Source organism: Beta vulgaris, chromosome 6 (genome assembly GCF_026745355.1).
Source record: "Beta vulgaris subsp. vulgaris cultivar EL10 chromosome 6, EL10.2, whole genome shotgun sequence".
In the NCBI taxonomy this organism is placed as follows: Eukaryota; Viridiplantae; Streptophyta; class Magnoliopsida; order Caryophyllales; family Amaranthaceae; genus Beta; species Beta vulgaris.
This window is the reverse complement of record NC_079207.1, coordinates 2,029,056-2,043,377: the sequence shown is the minus strand read 5'-3', so window position 1 is coordinate 2,043,377 and position 14,322 is coordinate 2,029,056. Positions and strand designations below refer to the sequence as shown.

Below are 14,322 nucleotides of genomic sequence, written 5' to 3'. Positions count from 1 at the left end.
GGATGAGATTAAAATAAAATAAAATGAAAGGTGCAGATTTTTCTATATTTGAACTTCCTTTATGAACTACAAGGAAACAAGAGCCTGCTGAAGAGCAGTTATTTTTCTTGCTGGCATTAGTCAAGCTGAAGCAGCTGGATTTTTTGTGATGGGCAAATTGCCATCATAAGTGCATTTCAACACGTCTGGTTTTCTCACTAACCTTGGCCCAACAGGAACTTCTCTGCTTCGCGGACGAATGTCCTGCAGCCACCCAACATGGCAAAAAGAAAATTCCTGTGGTCAAATAATGAAACGAGCTAACATGGTTGTTTCCTGTGCATAAAGCTTGATTATTAAGATACCTGATCAAAGATGGCTATTGGGATTGCAAGAGTCGCAACAGCATTTGGGGCGTCAACTATGCCAGAAATTCTTCCTTCACAAGGGCAGCAAGATAGGAGGAGATAGACCTGGAAAGCAATTCAAATACCTTCTATGGTGAGAAACTTTTTACCTTCTTTTTAGACCTTTGAATTAGCTGCTGCATCTTTTTATAAAAGAATCAAACCTGCTCTTTTGAGTAACCAAATCTGGAGAGATAATCAATAGCATTGAGTACTGCACGCTTGTAAGCAACGCTTGCATCAAGATAGTGTTGCCTTCCACTCTCATCAACACTAATGCCCTCGAATACCAACCACTCCGAGAATCTCGGTTCAACTGGGCCTATCTCGAAGATTGGGTTTACATGCAGAGGAGTTGGTCCCATTGGTGTGAGGTATTTCTGCATTCCGCCTCTTATGATGTCACACCTGATAAGTGATAGGTATTTGTTATAAGCACGCACACACATTATGTTACTAGGACTCGGATATTCGTGTCGGACACACATGTCCAAGTGCATGGCTCAACTATATTAGGAAAATTTACCATGAAGTGTTCGTACCGTGTCGTTTAGAGTATCTGACATGGGTTTTAAGTAAAAATGAAGAGTGCGAGTGACATAAGATTTAAGACACATATATACATATATCTAGCTTTTTTTCTGATGCTACAAATGTTGAATCATCTTACTTCATATCACTACAACTGGTTAAGTAATTTGACAGAAAAGGCAATGAATAATTATTGAGTAATATTAGTTTGTTGGTTCTTTTTGTTGCTTCTTTCACTACCAAAGGTTTTAAAAAAGGTACATCTCTTAACCAAAACTGCACTGTCATCTGAATTCTAATGTTATTTAATTTGCTGCCTTTTTTTCTGCTTTTTATGTCGGCCTATCTAAGAATTCTGTACTTCTGCTCAAGTACAGGAGATGTCTGCTGTTTGTGTCAGTTATCTGGCAATCTAGGTGGTCTACTGGTTTGTTATTTTACTTGAAATTCTATTTTGTTTGCTTTTTAAGTGCAGAAAAGGGAAGGAAAACTAGAGTACTTTAGCTCAAGAAAGCCGCTCATCTCAATTGCACCACAGAATGAGACTTCACCATCCCCCTGAGAGAAGTGCATATCGCCTGTGCTAAGATTTGCTCCTTCTACAAACACTGGAAGGTAAATCTTTGAACCTTTGCTAAGATTCTTGATGTCACAGTTTCCTCCATTCTCTCTCCCTGGAATTGTTCTTGCTGCCTCTGTAGCAATTCTTTCCCATTCTGGCGTCCCCTTTACTATCTATGCATGATCATTATAATACATCAGAGTCATCAATTTCTTTTCTTTTTTTAGTACACTAATAAACTGCTCCTTAATACTCTTACCTTCCCTAATTGGCAACCTTTGGGTGATGGTAAATTTGCTAATGGTCTAGAATGCAGAACCTCGCACAGCTTTAGGGATTTGAGACCGTTTTCTTCAACTTCTCTTTCTCTCCTATTCCATATATCCAGGAGTTCCTTTGATGGCGCTGTCCCAATTATTCCAGGGTGAGTCAAACCCGGGAAACGTACTCCTGATATATGTTCATGGGGAAGCAAAACATGTGTCAGCATAGCAGTCACCTCACAGATACTTGCTAGGTACTTAACTATTTAGCTAACCGTTTAACTAAGGTCTTGTACTGTTCAACTGAAAAAAGATGACATTACTTATCAGTCAAGATTCAGTTTTTATTAGTGAAAATCAGTTGCCATCTGTAAAACATCAATATAAGTTAATAACTGCATATGAGAGAAAGGTAGAGAATCAGCAAAAATACAGTTCAAAATTCTAATCACGAATTTTTTATGGCAATAAATCAGTGTTTTAGTTGTAGATTGATAAATTCACCTGGTATGTGAGGTGAGTATGCGTATATCCCTTCAAAATACCATATAGCCTTAGTAGCACAAGGGAAATGATCAGTCAAAAACCCACCCCCATTTTCTCTATCAAATGTTGCAGTGTAACCCCACTCATCTCCAGGCAGAGGACCTAGATTGCATATCTCCACCGCGAGAAGATCACCTGGTTTGGCCGGAACCTCATATTCATCTAAAATCTTGATTGGCCCACTTAGGTAATGTACCTGGTTGAATTATAGGACAGTTATAGACATCAGTAAAGCTCCAAAAGACAAAAGTTGTGATGAAGTTTAACCGCAACAATTGTTGATAGAATCCAGTATCTGTGCATTTAATCTGCGAAGTAGTCCTTAGAAGTATAAGAATGTGAAGTTACACTTCCTAGGAAGTCTACTTCGCATGAAATGGAGGAAGTTGCTTATGCAGGGGTTTACTCCCCAATCCCCATAATCAACCAAACAACCTTTTGCATTTCCTAGAATATAATACTTGTTATATTATAACTATACGAGTGTACGGCCACTTAAACCATTACCATAGCTTATAAGTATGTGGTTCTTACAGTTGAGAGGTCAATAGTTTTTACATCAGAAGCAGAGTCATTATCACAGATAACACCTCCTGTCCAATCCACCATCTCAACTCTGAAAAATTCCCCTGCTTTTACCTCTGCAACTGGAGGTATTTGAGGGTGCCAACGATTATGAAGAGGTAGTTCTTGCTCCCATGGTTGCCTTTTCAAGTTCACTGGTACCACTAATCTTGGTGTTTGAGGAGCCATAGACGTTATTTTGCTTTGCTAGATTTTTTTAACTCTCTCATGTTAGAACTTTCTAGTAATATTCCCACATATTGGTTAAAGTTTTTGTGTGTTTTTGACTATAGAACATGGCTAGGAAGTGACAAATTTTAGTGACCTGTTTTTCTTTCCTGGTGGTCCTTTCAAATTTATTTTCATATTGGACACATATGAAGGGTAACTATCAATCAAGATTACTGAATCTGACGTTTAGGGTTCTAATTTGCTACCTTAATTAAAAGATGACGGATATCTTCTCTACAACACTATCGATCAAGATTACTGCATCTGACGTTCAGGGTTCTGATTTGCTTCCTTAATTTAAAGATGATGAATATATCCTTAGAACACTTTATGTTACCTTTTAATCTGCAGGTATATATCTTTGATTCATGAAAACACTATTACAGTCGTTCTTTCAGTTTTGCTCCGAATAAAGGGATGCAACTTGCTATAAGCTATAAGCTATAGGTATGTGGTTCTTACAGTTGTAAAATATGTATGTTCTTTCAGTAGTATATTAGCGTATATTAGTATATATTCCATCCGTGCCACAATAGTAGTTCCACTTTGGTTTCTAGTTAACCCACAATATTGACCACCGTTTTTAATCATCAAATCAGTATAACTTCTTAAAAACAGATATATATTTATTGTGACGGATCCAAAGACATTTAACATAGTACCCTTCTTTATATAAATTTGAAAAAAATATATGCTCAAAGTTGAACAACTACTGTGTAGAACGGAAGGAATACTATTAATGCATGCTTGCGTATGTGTTTGTATATTTGGCGTTTTGGGGTAAAGGGGATACAATAAGTTGAGTTGATACATTAGGGGTTTGGTCAAGTACATAATACTTCTTCTATGCTTAAGAACATAAAAGAAAAGAGCAGTGTGAACTGTAAAAGCAAAGGTTTTCCTATGAACTGACTAATGTTGGATTATCAGGATATTGAAAAGAGTTGATCTTGCATAAGTTTAGAGGATAGTAACAAAGTTCTCATATGAAGAGTAATAATTCATAGCATATTTATTGAATACAACAAAAGAAAAATGAGGAGAGAAGAAGCAGCATACAACAGAAAGATCAGCATGCTTGATGTCCTCAGAAGAGGAGTCATTTTTTATACCACCTCCAGTAAAATCTACCATTTCTACCCTGAAAACCTCTCCAATCTTCGCTTCTGCGACATGTGGTATGTCCGGGTGCCACCGGTTGTGAAGGGGAAGCTTCTGTTCCCATGGCTGCTTCTTCAGATCTACTGGAACTACAGTTCTTGCACCATATAATAAAGCCATTGATTGATTTAATACACCTGAATAATTATAAGAAAATAAGCTAAATGATGGCCTATTCAGTATTCACTATACATGTTCTGGGTAAATATGCTTTTCCTGTGAATTATTTGGTCTCCCTGTCCATATCGAATGAGTTTAGGTTTATTTTTTCGTTGCGACTAGCTGATTCTGGGTGACTTTGTATGTTATATTGTTTTAGGAATACTGGTTGAGGGTTGACTACTTGACTTATATATTAGGAAAATTGACATGAATAATCCGAAATTTCACCAGTATTTTTAAAATAATCTCAACTCTGGATTATTTTAGAATAATCCCAACGTCAGGGGACATTTTCTCAAAATAATCTGAATTATTAATTTTCTATGTATCTTAGACCTAAAACGGATTAGTGTAGGCATGAAAAGTGATAGTTTGGTTTATTTTGAGAAGATCCCGTCAAAAGTTAGGATTATTCTAGAATAATTCAATGTTGAGATTGTCCTTGTGCATGGAGTGGATGTGGCTGAAAAGCTAGGAGTATTCAAGGGCATGAAGTTGATCAGTGATCCAGTAGCCTCAGAGAAGTGAGGAGATGCCTCATATAAAACTTCATTCAATGTTTTCTTGTTCAATGTTTCTGTATTCTTAATTTGGAAGAACTTGATGTAGTGGATGTATTGAATGTATTGTACATTTTCAGAGATTAGTAACCTCCGCTAAATCGGGTGTACCAAGTACTATAAAAGTTTCCCTTTCTGAAGGGAATACCTGGTTTCTTGATAGAGGGTACTAAGCTCTTTTGATAATTAATGAAATTCGAATTATCAAAAAAAAAATTCAATGTTGAGATTATTTTGAAAAAACTGGTGAAAGTTGGGATTATTCATGTCAATTTTTCCTATATATTATGGTTGGTAAACTTTTATATTTATTGAAGAATGACTTAACTACGTAGTATTGGTAAATAATTGTTGTATCTATCTTTTCTTTCAAAAGAATTTCAAGGTTTGCTTTTCATGGTCTTTAGATCGTAGAAGTATATAATTGTGAGAATTTATGGTTAAAGTTGGTGAAATTTGACTCGAAAAGAGAAAGGTTGCAACTATTTTAAAACTAAAATAGCCAATTAAAATAGTGAATTAGTAATAGGATTCAATCTTCTCTTACCCTACTTGAGAGTTAAGATTAGGGTCTTTTTAGACAATTGGTGAGTTGATAACTTGATATTGATGTATTATCGTTTTATTGGTCTATTGACATTGGTGATTTGTGTTTCTTCTTTTTTGTGGATGAACCGTCCTTGTTAATGTGATGGAAACTCCTTCAACAAAGAATTTTCTTAGGACAGGATTAAGGAATAATTGGTGGAAATATACGTCAGTTTTCATTAAGGAATCTTTCATTCTTTTTTTATTGGGAACTTTCAGCCTTTCAAAGGACAACATGATTTGTTTAGGGAATATTATGATCAAAATCATGTCATTTCTGTTTGTGAAGTTGGCATTTTGCATTTGATTTTGTGTTTATTTTTATTATATTCAAAATTTATTTTAATTTAAGTTGGCAACTATATATATATATATAGAAGTGAGTTCATATGAGAATGCATACATACATGAGAAATGAGAAGAATTTTACACGCTATAATTCTTATGGATAAGTGATATAATAGTAATCCTAATGAGAAAGTGATGTAACTTCAAAAAAAGAATATTAGAAAAAAAATCCAAGTTTTTTTTTTGGGCTTAAAATTTTTATAGGAGGGTTAATTTTAATGTGGTTCAGATTCATTTTCATTTCTCATGTAAGGAGCATTCTCAAAAAAAAAATTCTAATATTTTTTATTTTAGAGTTACATCACTTATCCATAATAGTTACATCGTGTAAAATTCATTCTCATTTTTCATGTAAGTATGCATTCTCATATGAACTCACTTTTATCTATATATATATATATATAATATAATATATATATATATATATATATATATATATATATATATATATATATACTAAAACAGAAACCTGAAGCACCAATGTGTTTTTGCATGACAACTTAAATAGGACATAAATGAAGATGTGAAGTGGTACAAAAGAATTTGATATGGCTCAGCCCAGGTGTTTGGAGCTATCTCATTAACTTGGGTCCATCCAACTAAAGTGTAGTTAATGTTTTGTAGTGTCCACTAATCTCTATTATATAAGCCAAATGGAGGAGGTGTGGTGTCCTCTTTTGAAGTAACTAAAATACCCTTAATGATCTAATGAATGGAATGAAAAAAATTACAAAAGCAAATCATTTAAAAATCTCATTCCAAGTTGCCATTTAAAAACAAGTTTATAATGGTATATGCATCAAATACTTCAATCAAAAATTAAATGGACAAAATATTTATACCTTATAAAAAAAATGGCATACATAACGTGCACATGAAAAGTCTGAACATTCACTACCTTTGATACTCTTTAATCCAGTTAAACCAACTCATTATTTTTGTTCTTTCTATTCAATATTCATTCACAAAAAATTAATGTTAACAATCACTCACAACCTTTTTATTTTTTTACATTAGCATATTAATATATCTAAATTCATCTAACTGTTGAATTTTTCACATTTAAGTTTAATCATAAATAAAGTACGAATGGAGTATCTAATAGAATAACAAATTTTAAAATTAACGCACGCATCGCGTGCATTTAAAGACTAGTTACTCCTAAAGTCCTCACCTAAAGTTTGATTTGACACGCATAAGATGATAATGATGTCATTATGGCTTTAGGGTTATATTATTTTTTTTTAGAAAATTTTAGGGTTATATCTTAATCAAACTGGAATAGCTAAGTGGAGTAGACTGCAGTACACATAAGTTATAAAGATGATTTAGCAGAGGAAACTCCTTTTTTATAATGATAGTATTTGCACTTTTCTTGTTTTTTTTTATAAGGATAGGAAAACTTAGATAGACTCCCTTAATCCAGGAGCCAATCTAAAATATCCTTGCAAATGATAAGAGAAAAATCCACATCATAAGGAGGGAAAGAATAAACAAGCGAAGAGCAATGATGTCCTTTGCTTGCCATGAAGTCCGTTACACGGTTAGCCTCTCCGAAAATATGGACCACTTGAAAAGAAGTAAATTGGTCTAGGTCCCGAGCTGCATCTGAAATGATATTTGCAATTTTCCACGGAATACGCCAAGAATTCCTAAAAGAATTAATAATCGCAAGGTTATTACCTTCTATAATGACCTTACTAAGACTTTGGGCTAGAGAGGCTATAATTCCTTCTCTAAGACCCCAAGCCTCTGCTTGTAAAATGGAAGGAGTGCTACCAAGACTCCAAGAGCCTTAGCACCTACTAATTGGACCTCCCCCCATTCATCACGAATGACGAACCCACACGAAACTTTACCACACTTCAGCTTTGAACCATCAAAGTTTAGCTTGTGGAACCGGGGGGGACCAAATAATAGCATCACCTTGACGGGGCTGCTTGGAAGAAAAAGGGGAGGAACTTGACTTACTCGGCAAGAACTGAGGGATAGTTGAATTAGTCTTTAACCCATTTTTTGAGAATTTTTTTGCACTTGTTAGCAGTTTATAATATCACTTGCGAGAGCACATACATAGGACAATCTTGAATTGCAAATTGTATGAGTATTTGACGGAACTACATGGCGAACGTATTAATTACAGTTACAAGACACAAGGTATCCTGTTAGTACAATTTTTCTTTTGAGGTGGCAATCAATTTATTCGAATTAGATATTCGGACTTTTTTTTGGGGAAAAGTGAGGTGCATATATTTACTTATGGACAAAACGTTCATTAATATATAAAGGTACACCTCTGCTGGACAGTGACACTCCTATGGTTGTTTAACACCAAATGGAATATATCTAGCTGGGTTATGGGTTACAGCATTGCCATCCCTGAGCATATGAGATCAAAACAAAATCTCTACTAAGTGATAAAGCATCCTCAAGTACCGTATCTAAATCAAAGAAATAAATGGCACCTCTAGACAAGTGATTTTTAATAGTAACACAATATGTCTCAATTTATTTGGGTTAGATTGTCGGACTTCATGAGTCATATTTGGGTGCTTCGTGTTTCGGGTGTATTTCACTAGTAGAATTTTTGTTTATTATTGTAGTGAAATTGTTTCGTTTTTACCTATACGTAGCAATAAACCGCGTCAAAATAAAAAAAAATCGAAAATCAATCTGTTGCTGCGATTTTGGGTGAAAACCGCAACAATATACTTCAACAGTAACATTTCAAGATGTATTGATCAGTTCTGACGAAATCTATTGTTGCGGTTTCTTCCAAGAACTACAAAAATATATTAAATTTTTTTTAATAATATTTGAACCTATTGCTGCGGTTCCTAACAAAAACCGCAACAATACTCTTTAAATTCAATAAATTCCTAGTTAGGGTTTCAATGTGCGTCGTTCTCCTCACTGACTCACTCTTTCGTTCTCTCTTATTCACATTTGAGATCAATATTGTAATTTCAAAGTAAGCAAACACTTATGCTCATTTGGTAAAATGAGCGAAAAAGTTTGCTCATATGGGGCAAAAATATTTGCTCATTTTCTCAAATACGTAGAATTATTTCCCAATTGAGAAATTTTGCTAATTTGGGCGAATGAGAAGAAACTATTAAAAATGAGTGGAATTTTGCTCATTTTTTTTTTAATATACAATGAGTAAAAAAATAATCTTAATCATAGTACATTTTGCTTTACTATAAATTTTCTCCTTTTACTATAAGGAGGGAGCTAGTTTCTTTTTTCCCTCTTAATTTTGACTGATCTCTATTATATAAGCCAAGGGGGGAACTATGGTGTCTGTCAATGAATTGTCTTTTTTATCTTTAGCTAAATATATATACTTAATTGGATAACAATTATATCCTTTCCTAATTTAAAGATGGGTCAAAATTTTCAATAATAACTAAATAAGCATTAACAATGTAACTTAACATAATGAGAAAAATAGTTACTCAATAAAAAAAATTACAATATTAATTTGACTACAAAACTTTACATCTAAATGTTTATCTCAATTTCTAAAAAACTTTATAGATTACAGTAGTTTGTATAACAATAATTATAAATCACAATTCTATAATTATATTTTGATGAAATTTATTAAGAATGAACCCAAACAATAGACGCACACATCGCGTACATAGAAGACTAGTGCTAACATAATGTTAGGGTTAAACCTCTCGAGAGAATGTTTAAGCTCAACTTTGATGGTTCTAAAGTGGCGAATGGTGGTAGCTCTTATGGTTTTGTAATTCGGGACTCTCAAGGGAGTATCTCCATACTGGTTGCAGGGAGGCTTCACCATAATTTGTCCATTTTGACAGCGGAAACTTGGGGTATGAGAAAGGGCATTCGAGCAACCATTTCTTTAGGGATTTCCCATCTCATTATAGAGGACGATAATTTGGTTGTTATTAATTCCCTCAAGCATAGTTGGAAGATCCCTTGGGAAATTAACAATTTTATTTTGGATGCAGGGTCTGATCTAAAGGTGTTTGTTTCGATTTCCTTCAACCATTGTTTCCGTGAAGCTAATCAAGCAACGGATTAAATGGCTCATATGGGTCACTATGTTCTCTCCCCTCACCGGTGGTTTGAGCTTAATGATTCTAGGTTTATTTCCATCATCCGTAAAGATGTGTTAGGTTGGTCCTATTTCAGAGGCTAATCTAATATTTCTCTCCTAATAAAAAAAAATAATGTTAGGGATTAAACTTGATTGTAAAAGCTATAAAACATGGTAGATGAATGAGCAATGATATTCACATACTGGATATGGGCCAATACCATGGCATTTATGTAATTTTTATGACAAAAGTAATATTAAAAAAATATAAATTTTTTGTGTTTTTTTTTTGGGGGGGGGGAGGAATTAGTTGAAATCTTATATCATATACTAACAATCTCTATTATATAAGGGAAGGGGGGAGCAATGGTGTCATCTTTTGAAACGCCTATTTTGCCCCCCCTTCTCTTTCTAAATTACAAAAGGAATGTCAAAATCAGAATACCGAAAATAATTTTACAACACTCACTCACAAATCACTTAAAAGAAGAAACTTTACCAATCACCCATACAATTGAGAAAATCAGGTTATAAAAATCACGCAAATCACTCAAATAATCATGAAACTTTATTAAAACTTAAAATTAATATACAAACTAAAACTATAATCTAGAACGTCAATACATACAAAAACATTTACAAAAATTTACTTACAAATCACTATTCTCAAGAACCATTCACAATTAATGGTGGGTCATGGTAAAAAAAAAATAGAGGTGTATTTGTAGTAAAATCAGAATTTAGAAATTAGACAAGGAAAAAATTTATTTACTTTTTTATAGTGTTTCCTATATGTAATGAAACTTTTACATATATTTGGACGTATTTTTTTCTATTATATAATAGCGATAAATTATCAAGGTAAAAAGGTTTATATAAAATATCATTCAACAATTAAAGTACAACATATATCTATTATATAAGGAAAGGGGAGAGCTATGGCGTCCACGAATAAAAAGACTATCTTACCCTCTTCCCATTCTAAATTACAAATTCACTTACAAATCAAAGGGAGCTTCAAACAAAAATATCAAAAATATAATTATAATAATCACTCACAAGTCAACTAAAAAATCATAAAATTGCATAATTTACGTTATGCAAATCACTAAAATGAGGAAACTTTACAAAAACTTAAAAATTCACTTACAAACTACAACCTATGAAAAAATTGACTTGAAATCAAAGTGTCTACTTTCTTTGCAATTTATGAAGTGTTGTATTTAATTTAAAAATCAACTAAAAAATTATAATATTAGAAATCATAAATAAATTTGAAAAAATTTCTATTTTATTCATAGAATTTAACTTTGAAAAGTAAAAAAAAAAACAAAAAGAATGGTGAGAGACTTAAGTGACAAAAACTAAACCAATCAAATTTTGCAACTAAAACCAGTTATACTTCGTATGTCTAATGTTCAAATTTTGACTCTTATGCCGAGAAAATTGAGTTTTTGTTCGAAAAAAATTCAAGCGCGCATCGCGTGCAAAAAATTCTAGTATCATATAAGTTAGCTATTAAATTATCTTTGGACTATATCTAATCATATCAAGTAAATGGTATAGGAAAAGTTTCCTCATAGAAAGTATACTTTCTCTAGATGAATAGAGTTAATCAATTTGATTAAAAGTGCCAACTATATAGGAATCTTAATAAGGATTTTTTTTATTGAGTTTGGATATGATTTAAAATGTCTAGTGATCTAGTCCTACACTCCTAGTCTCCTACTTGAATTGCTTTCCCGAATCTAGAAAATGTTGGTTTCTTTTAGCTTTATGACAAAAGGACGGACCCACTCCCACCAGCTTGCTAACTCAAGTTTGTGATATTTCAATAATGAGGATGACGATGTTGCTGACTTTTGTTGTTAATATTTTTCTTATACTAATAATTTACCGTGGTAGATGGTAAGGTTCATCTCGAGTCTAGACTCTAGACCGGTTCATCCACGGGATGACAATTGAGTGGGATGGGTGTGGAGGATGATCCCTCCACATCTATACTTAGCATAAATCTTCATATCCATCCTCATTTCACCACCCTTGTAAGTACCCATATTCCTTTCGTACTCGCGTTGTCTCCATTTTATGCCGCAACTATTCTCCCAATGATTTCGAATAATATACCAGTATTGTGATGCAAAATACAATTATTAATTAATAATACAATTTTTTCACTATATACTCTTGACGAATTTTTTTGCACCATACACTCTTTTGAGTTTCCAAATTCACCATATATATACCCTAGTTTTTTTAAAAATATATTCACTTGCCCTTTATGGCTAACGGTGTTAACGTCCGTTAATCATTAACCCCTAATTCCCCTTCTAACCCTATTAACTAACCTAAATCCTAACCCTCTCTAGCCCTCACCTTAACTCCTAATCTAATACAACCCCCTCTAGCCCTCACCTTAACTCCTAATCTAATACCCTAACCCTAACCACCCACCATCCCTGCAACCCCCTTCCTAGGGATGGCAGGTGGGTATAATTTGGCGAGTTTCGCACCGCATCCGCCCCAGTTGGGGCGGGTATGGATATGACTTTGGTGGGTAGTGGGTGGGTATGGATACGAAAAGTCAAATCCGCCATGGGTGGTGGGTAGGTGATGGATATGAGGTCACATCCGCCCCAAATCCGCCCGCCCCGCCCCATATACGCCCGCCTCGTATAATATTTACTAATTTACCCTTTATAAAATAAATAATTATGTTCATAAATCTAAAAAATTGTGAAAAATAATTAAGAAATATGAATACTAAGAATGTGTACTTTTTTTTTCTTTGAAATGGGTGTTTCTAATAATTAATTTATATAATAGGTTATATATAAAAAAGTAAATCAGGTGGGCGGGTGGAAAATCCACCTAGGTGATGGGAGGGTATAGGTGGGTAATGGATATCCACTTGGGTGGTGGAGCAGATGTGGGTATAACCTTATACTCGCGTGGGTGGAGGTGGATATGGAAACTTGTACTCGCCATGGTTGGCGGGTAGGTGGTGGGTATGAAAAATTTAGGTGGAGGTGGGTGTGGTTTTAGGGGTATCCGCATCTGCCCCGCCCATTTGTCATCCCTACCCCTTCCCCCACTCCCACCCCTGCAACCCCCCTCCCCCCCAACCCCCTCCCCAACCCCTGCAGCTCTCTTCCCCCAAAGCTCCGCAACCCACCTTTCCCCCGCAGCCCCGCAACCCCCCTTCCTCACGATTTCTGCAAATTTCGTTCTTTGATTGTCAGGTTCTCGTTGATGGTGCTTTTTCGAAAAAAATTTCATTTCATGCGTTTCTCGATATTCAGGTGCACCTTTTTGGTGTGCTTGGTCTATGGCCAGCCTAGCTTGCGCACATGCAAGTTCTATTCAAGTTCGTTCTTCTTCCGGTGGGGCGCGGGTTTCAGGGTTGCGACGGTTGTGGGGGAAGGGTTGTGGGATTGCGGGGGAAGGGGAGATGGAGGGGGTTGCGGATTAGGGGTAGGGGGTAAGGGGTAAGGGGTAGGGGTAGTTAGGTGGTTAGGGATAGAGTATTAGATTAGGGGTTAGGGTTAGGGTTTGACTTAGATTTAGGTTATTTTAGAAAGTATGGAATATATGGTGAATTTGAAAATTCGAAGGGGTATATGGTGCGAAATTTTTTTATCAAGGGTACATGTTGAATTTTTTTTTTAATAATATAAGTGTATATTGGTTTATAATAATAAATACTTCAATATATAATATATTTTTAATATAGAGTATGGCATGATTTTAAGGAGAAGCGGGGCTGGCGGGAGATGGTGAGGGTGGGGATCGGGCGAGTATAGTATAAAATCCACACCTGCTCCACCACTCATTGCGGTATGAATTTCATCTCCACCCCAGTTGGATGAGGATGGGACTTGTCTGCTACTTGACCCGCCCCATTGTAATCCCTAATTTACGTCATGTTCTTTTAGACTTATTGTTAGTTTAAGTTTAAGTTTAGTTCAGTTCAGTTCAGCTCAGCTCACTTCGGCTCAATGTCTTAATTATTATTTTTGTTTTTGATATTACTATTGTTGCTGTTTTTATTAATATTAAAATTATTTTCATATTATTATTAATATTATAATTATTTTAAAATAATTATTAATATAATAATTATTATTAATATTATAAGTATTTTCAAATTATTATTAATGTAATAATTATTTTTAGTTTATCGGTAATATTATAGTTATTTATTATTATTGTTTTTTTATTATTCTTATCATTATTCTTATTATTATTATTATTATTATTATTATTATTATTATTATTATCATCATTATTATTATTAATATTATTAGGCTATGTTCAGTTCACCTTATTTTTGCTTATTTCAGATCTA

General features: G+C 34.2%; 1 protein-coding gene and 1 long non-coding RNA gene across 3 annotated transcripts; one reads left to right on the top strand and one right to left on the bottom strand.

The window, feature by feature from the left end:
* Nucleotides 1-14: 14 nt before the first annotated feature.
* LOC104894936 (uncharacterized) lies at nt 15-4,364 on the bottom strand. Of its 2 annotated transcripts, none has more exons than XM_010681312.3 (7): nt 4,143-4,364; nt 2,247-2,484; nt 1,739-1,929; nt 1,417-1,652; nt 551-794; nt 345-452; nt 15-243 (listed from the first exon to the last, which is right to left on the bottom strand). In XM_010681312.3, exons 1-7 carry the CDS (start codon nt 4,362-4,364, stop codon nt 121-123), a joined length of 1,362 nt encoding a protein of 453 aa, XP_010679614.1. In that variant the 3' UTR covers nt 15-120. The 2 variants fall into 2 exon arrangements, with proteins under 2 accessions (XP_010679614.1, XP_010679615.1); XM_010681313.4 differs by lacking the exon at nt 4,143-4,364 and adding an exon at nt 2,823-3,402.
* LOC125498274 (uncharacterized) lies at nt 1,395-5,296 on the top strand. The gene is made up of 2 exons (XR_007275148.2): nt 1,395-1,532; nt 3,435-5,296. It is a non-coding gene; the product is annotated as an uncharacterized LOC125498274 (long non-coding RNA).
* Nucleotides 5,297-14,322: the final 9,026 nt, after the last annotated feature.

Bases quoted from the DNA above. Each gene is read 5' to 3' on its own strand.
- LOC104894936 (XM_010681312.3), bottom strand. From the start codon at position 4,364: ATGGCTTTATTATATGGTGCAAGAACTGTAGTTCCAGTAGATCTGAAG. The intron at 2,485-4,142 runs GTATGCTGCTTC...TAATTCAACCAG, and splicing joins AGCATGCTGATCTTTCTGTT to GTACATTACCTAAGTGGGCC. The intron at 1,930-2,246 runs GTGAATTTATCA...AACATATATCAG, and splicing joins ATACTCACCTCACATACCAG to GAGTACGTTTCCCGGGTTTG.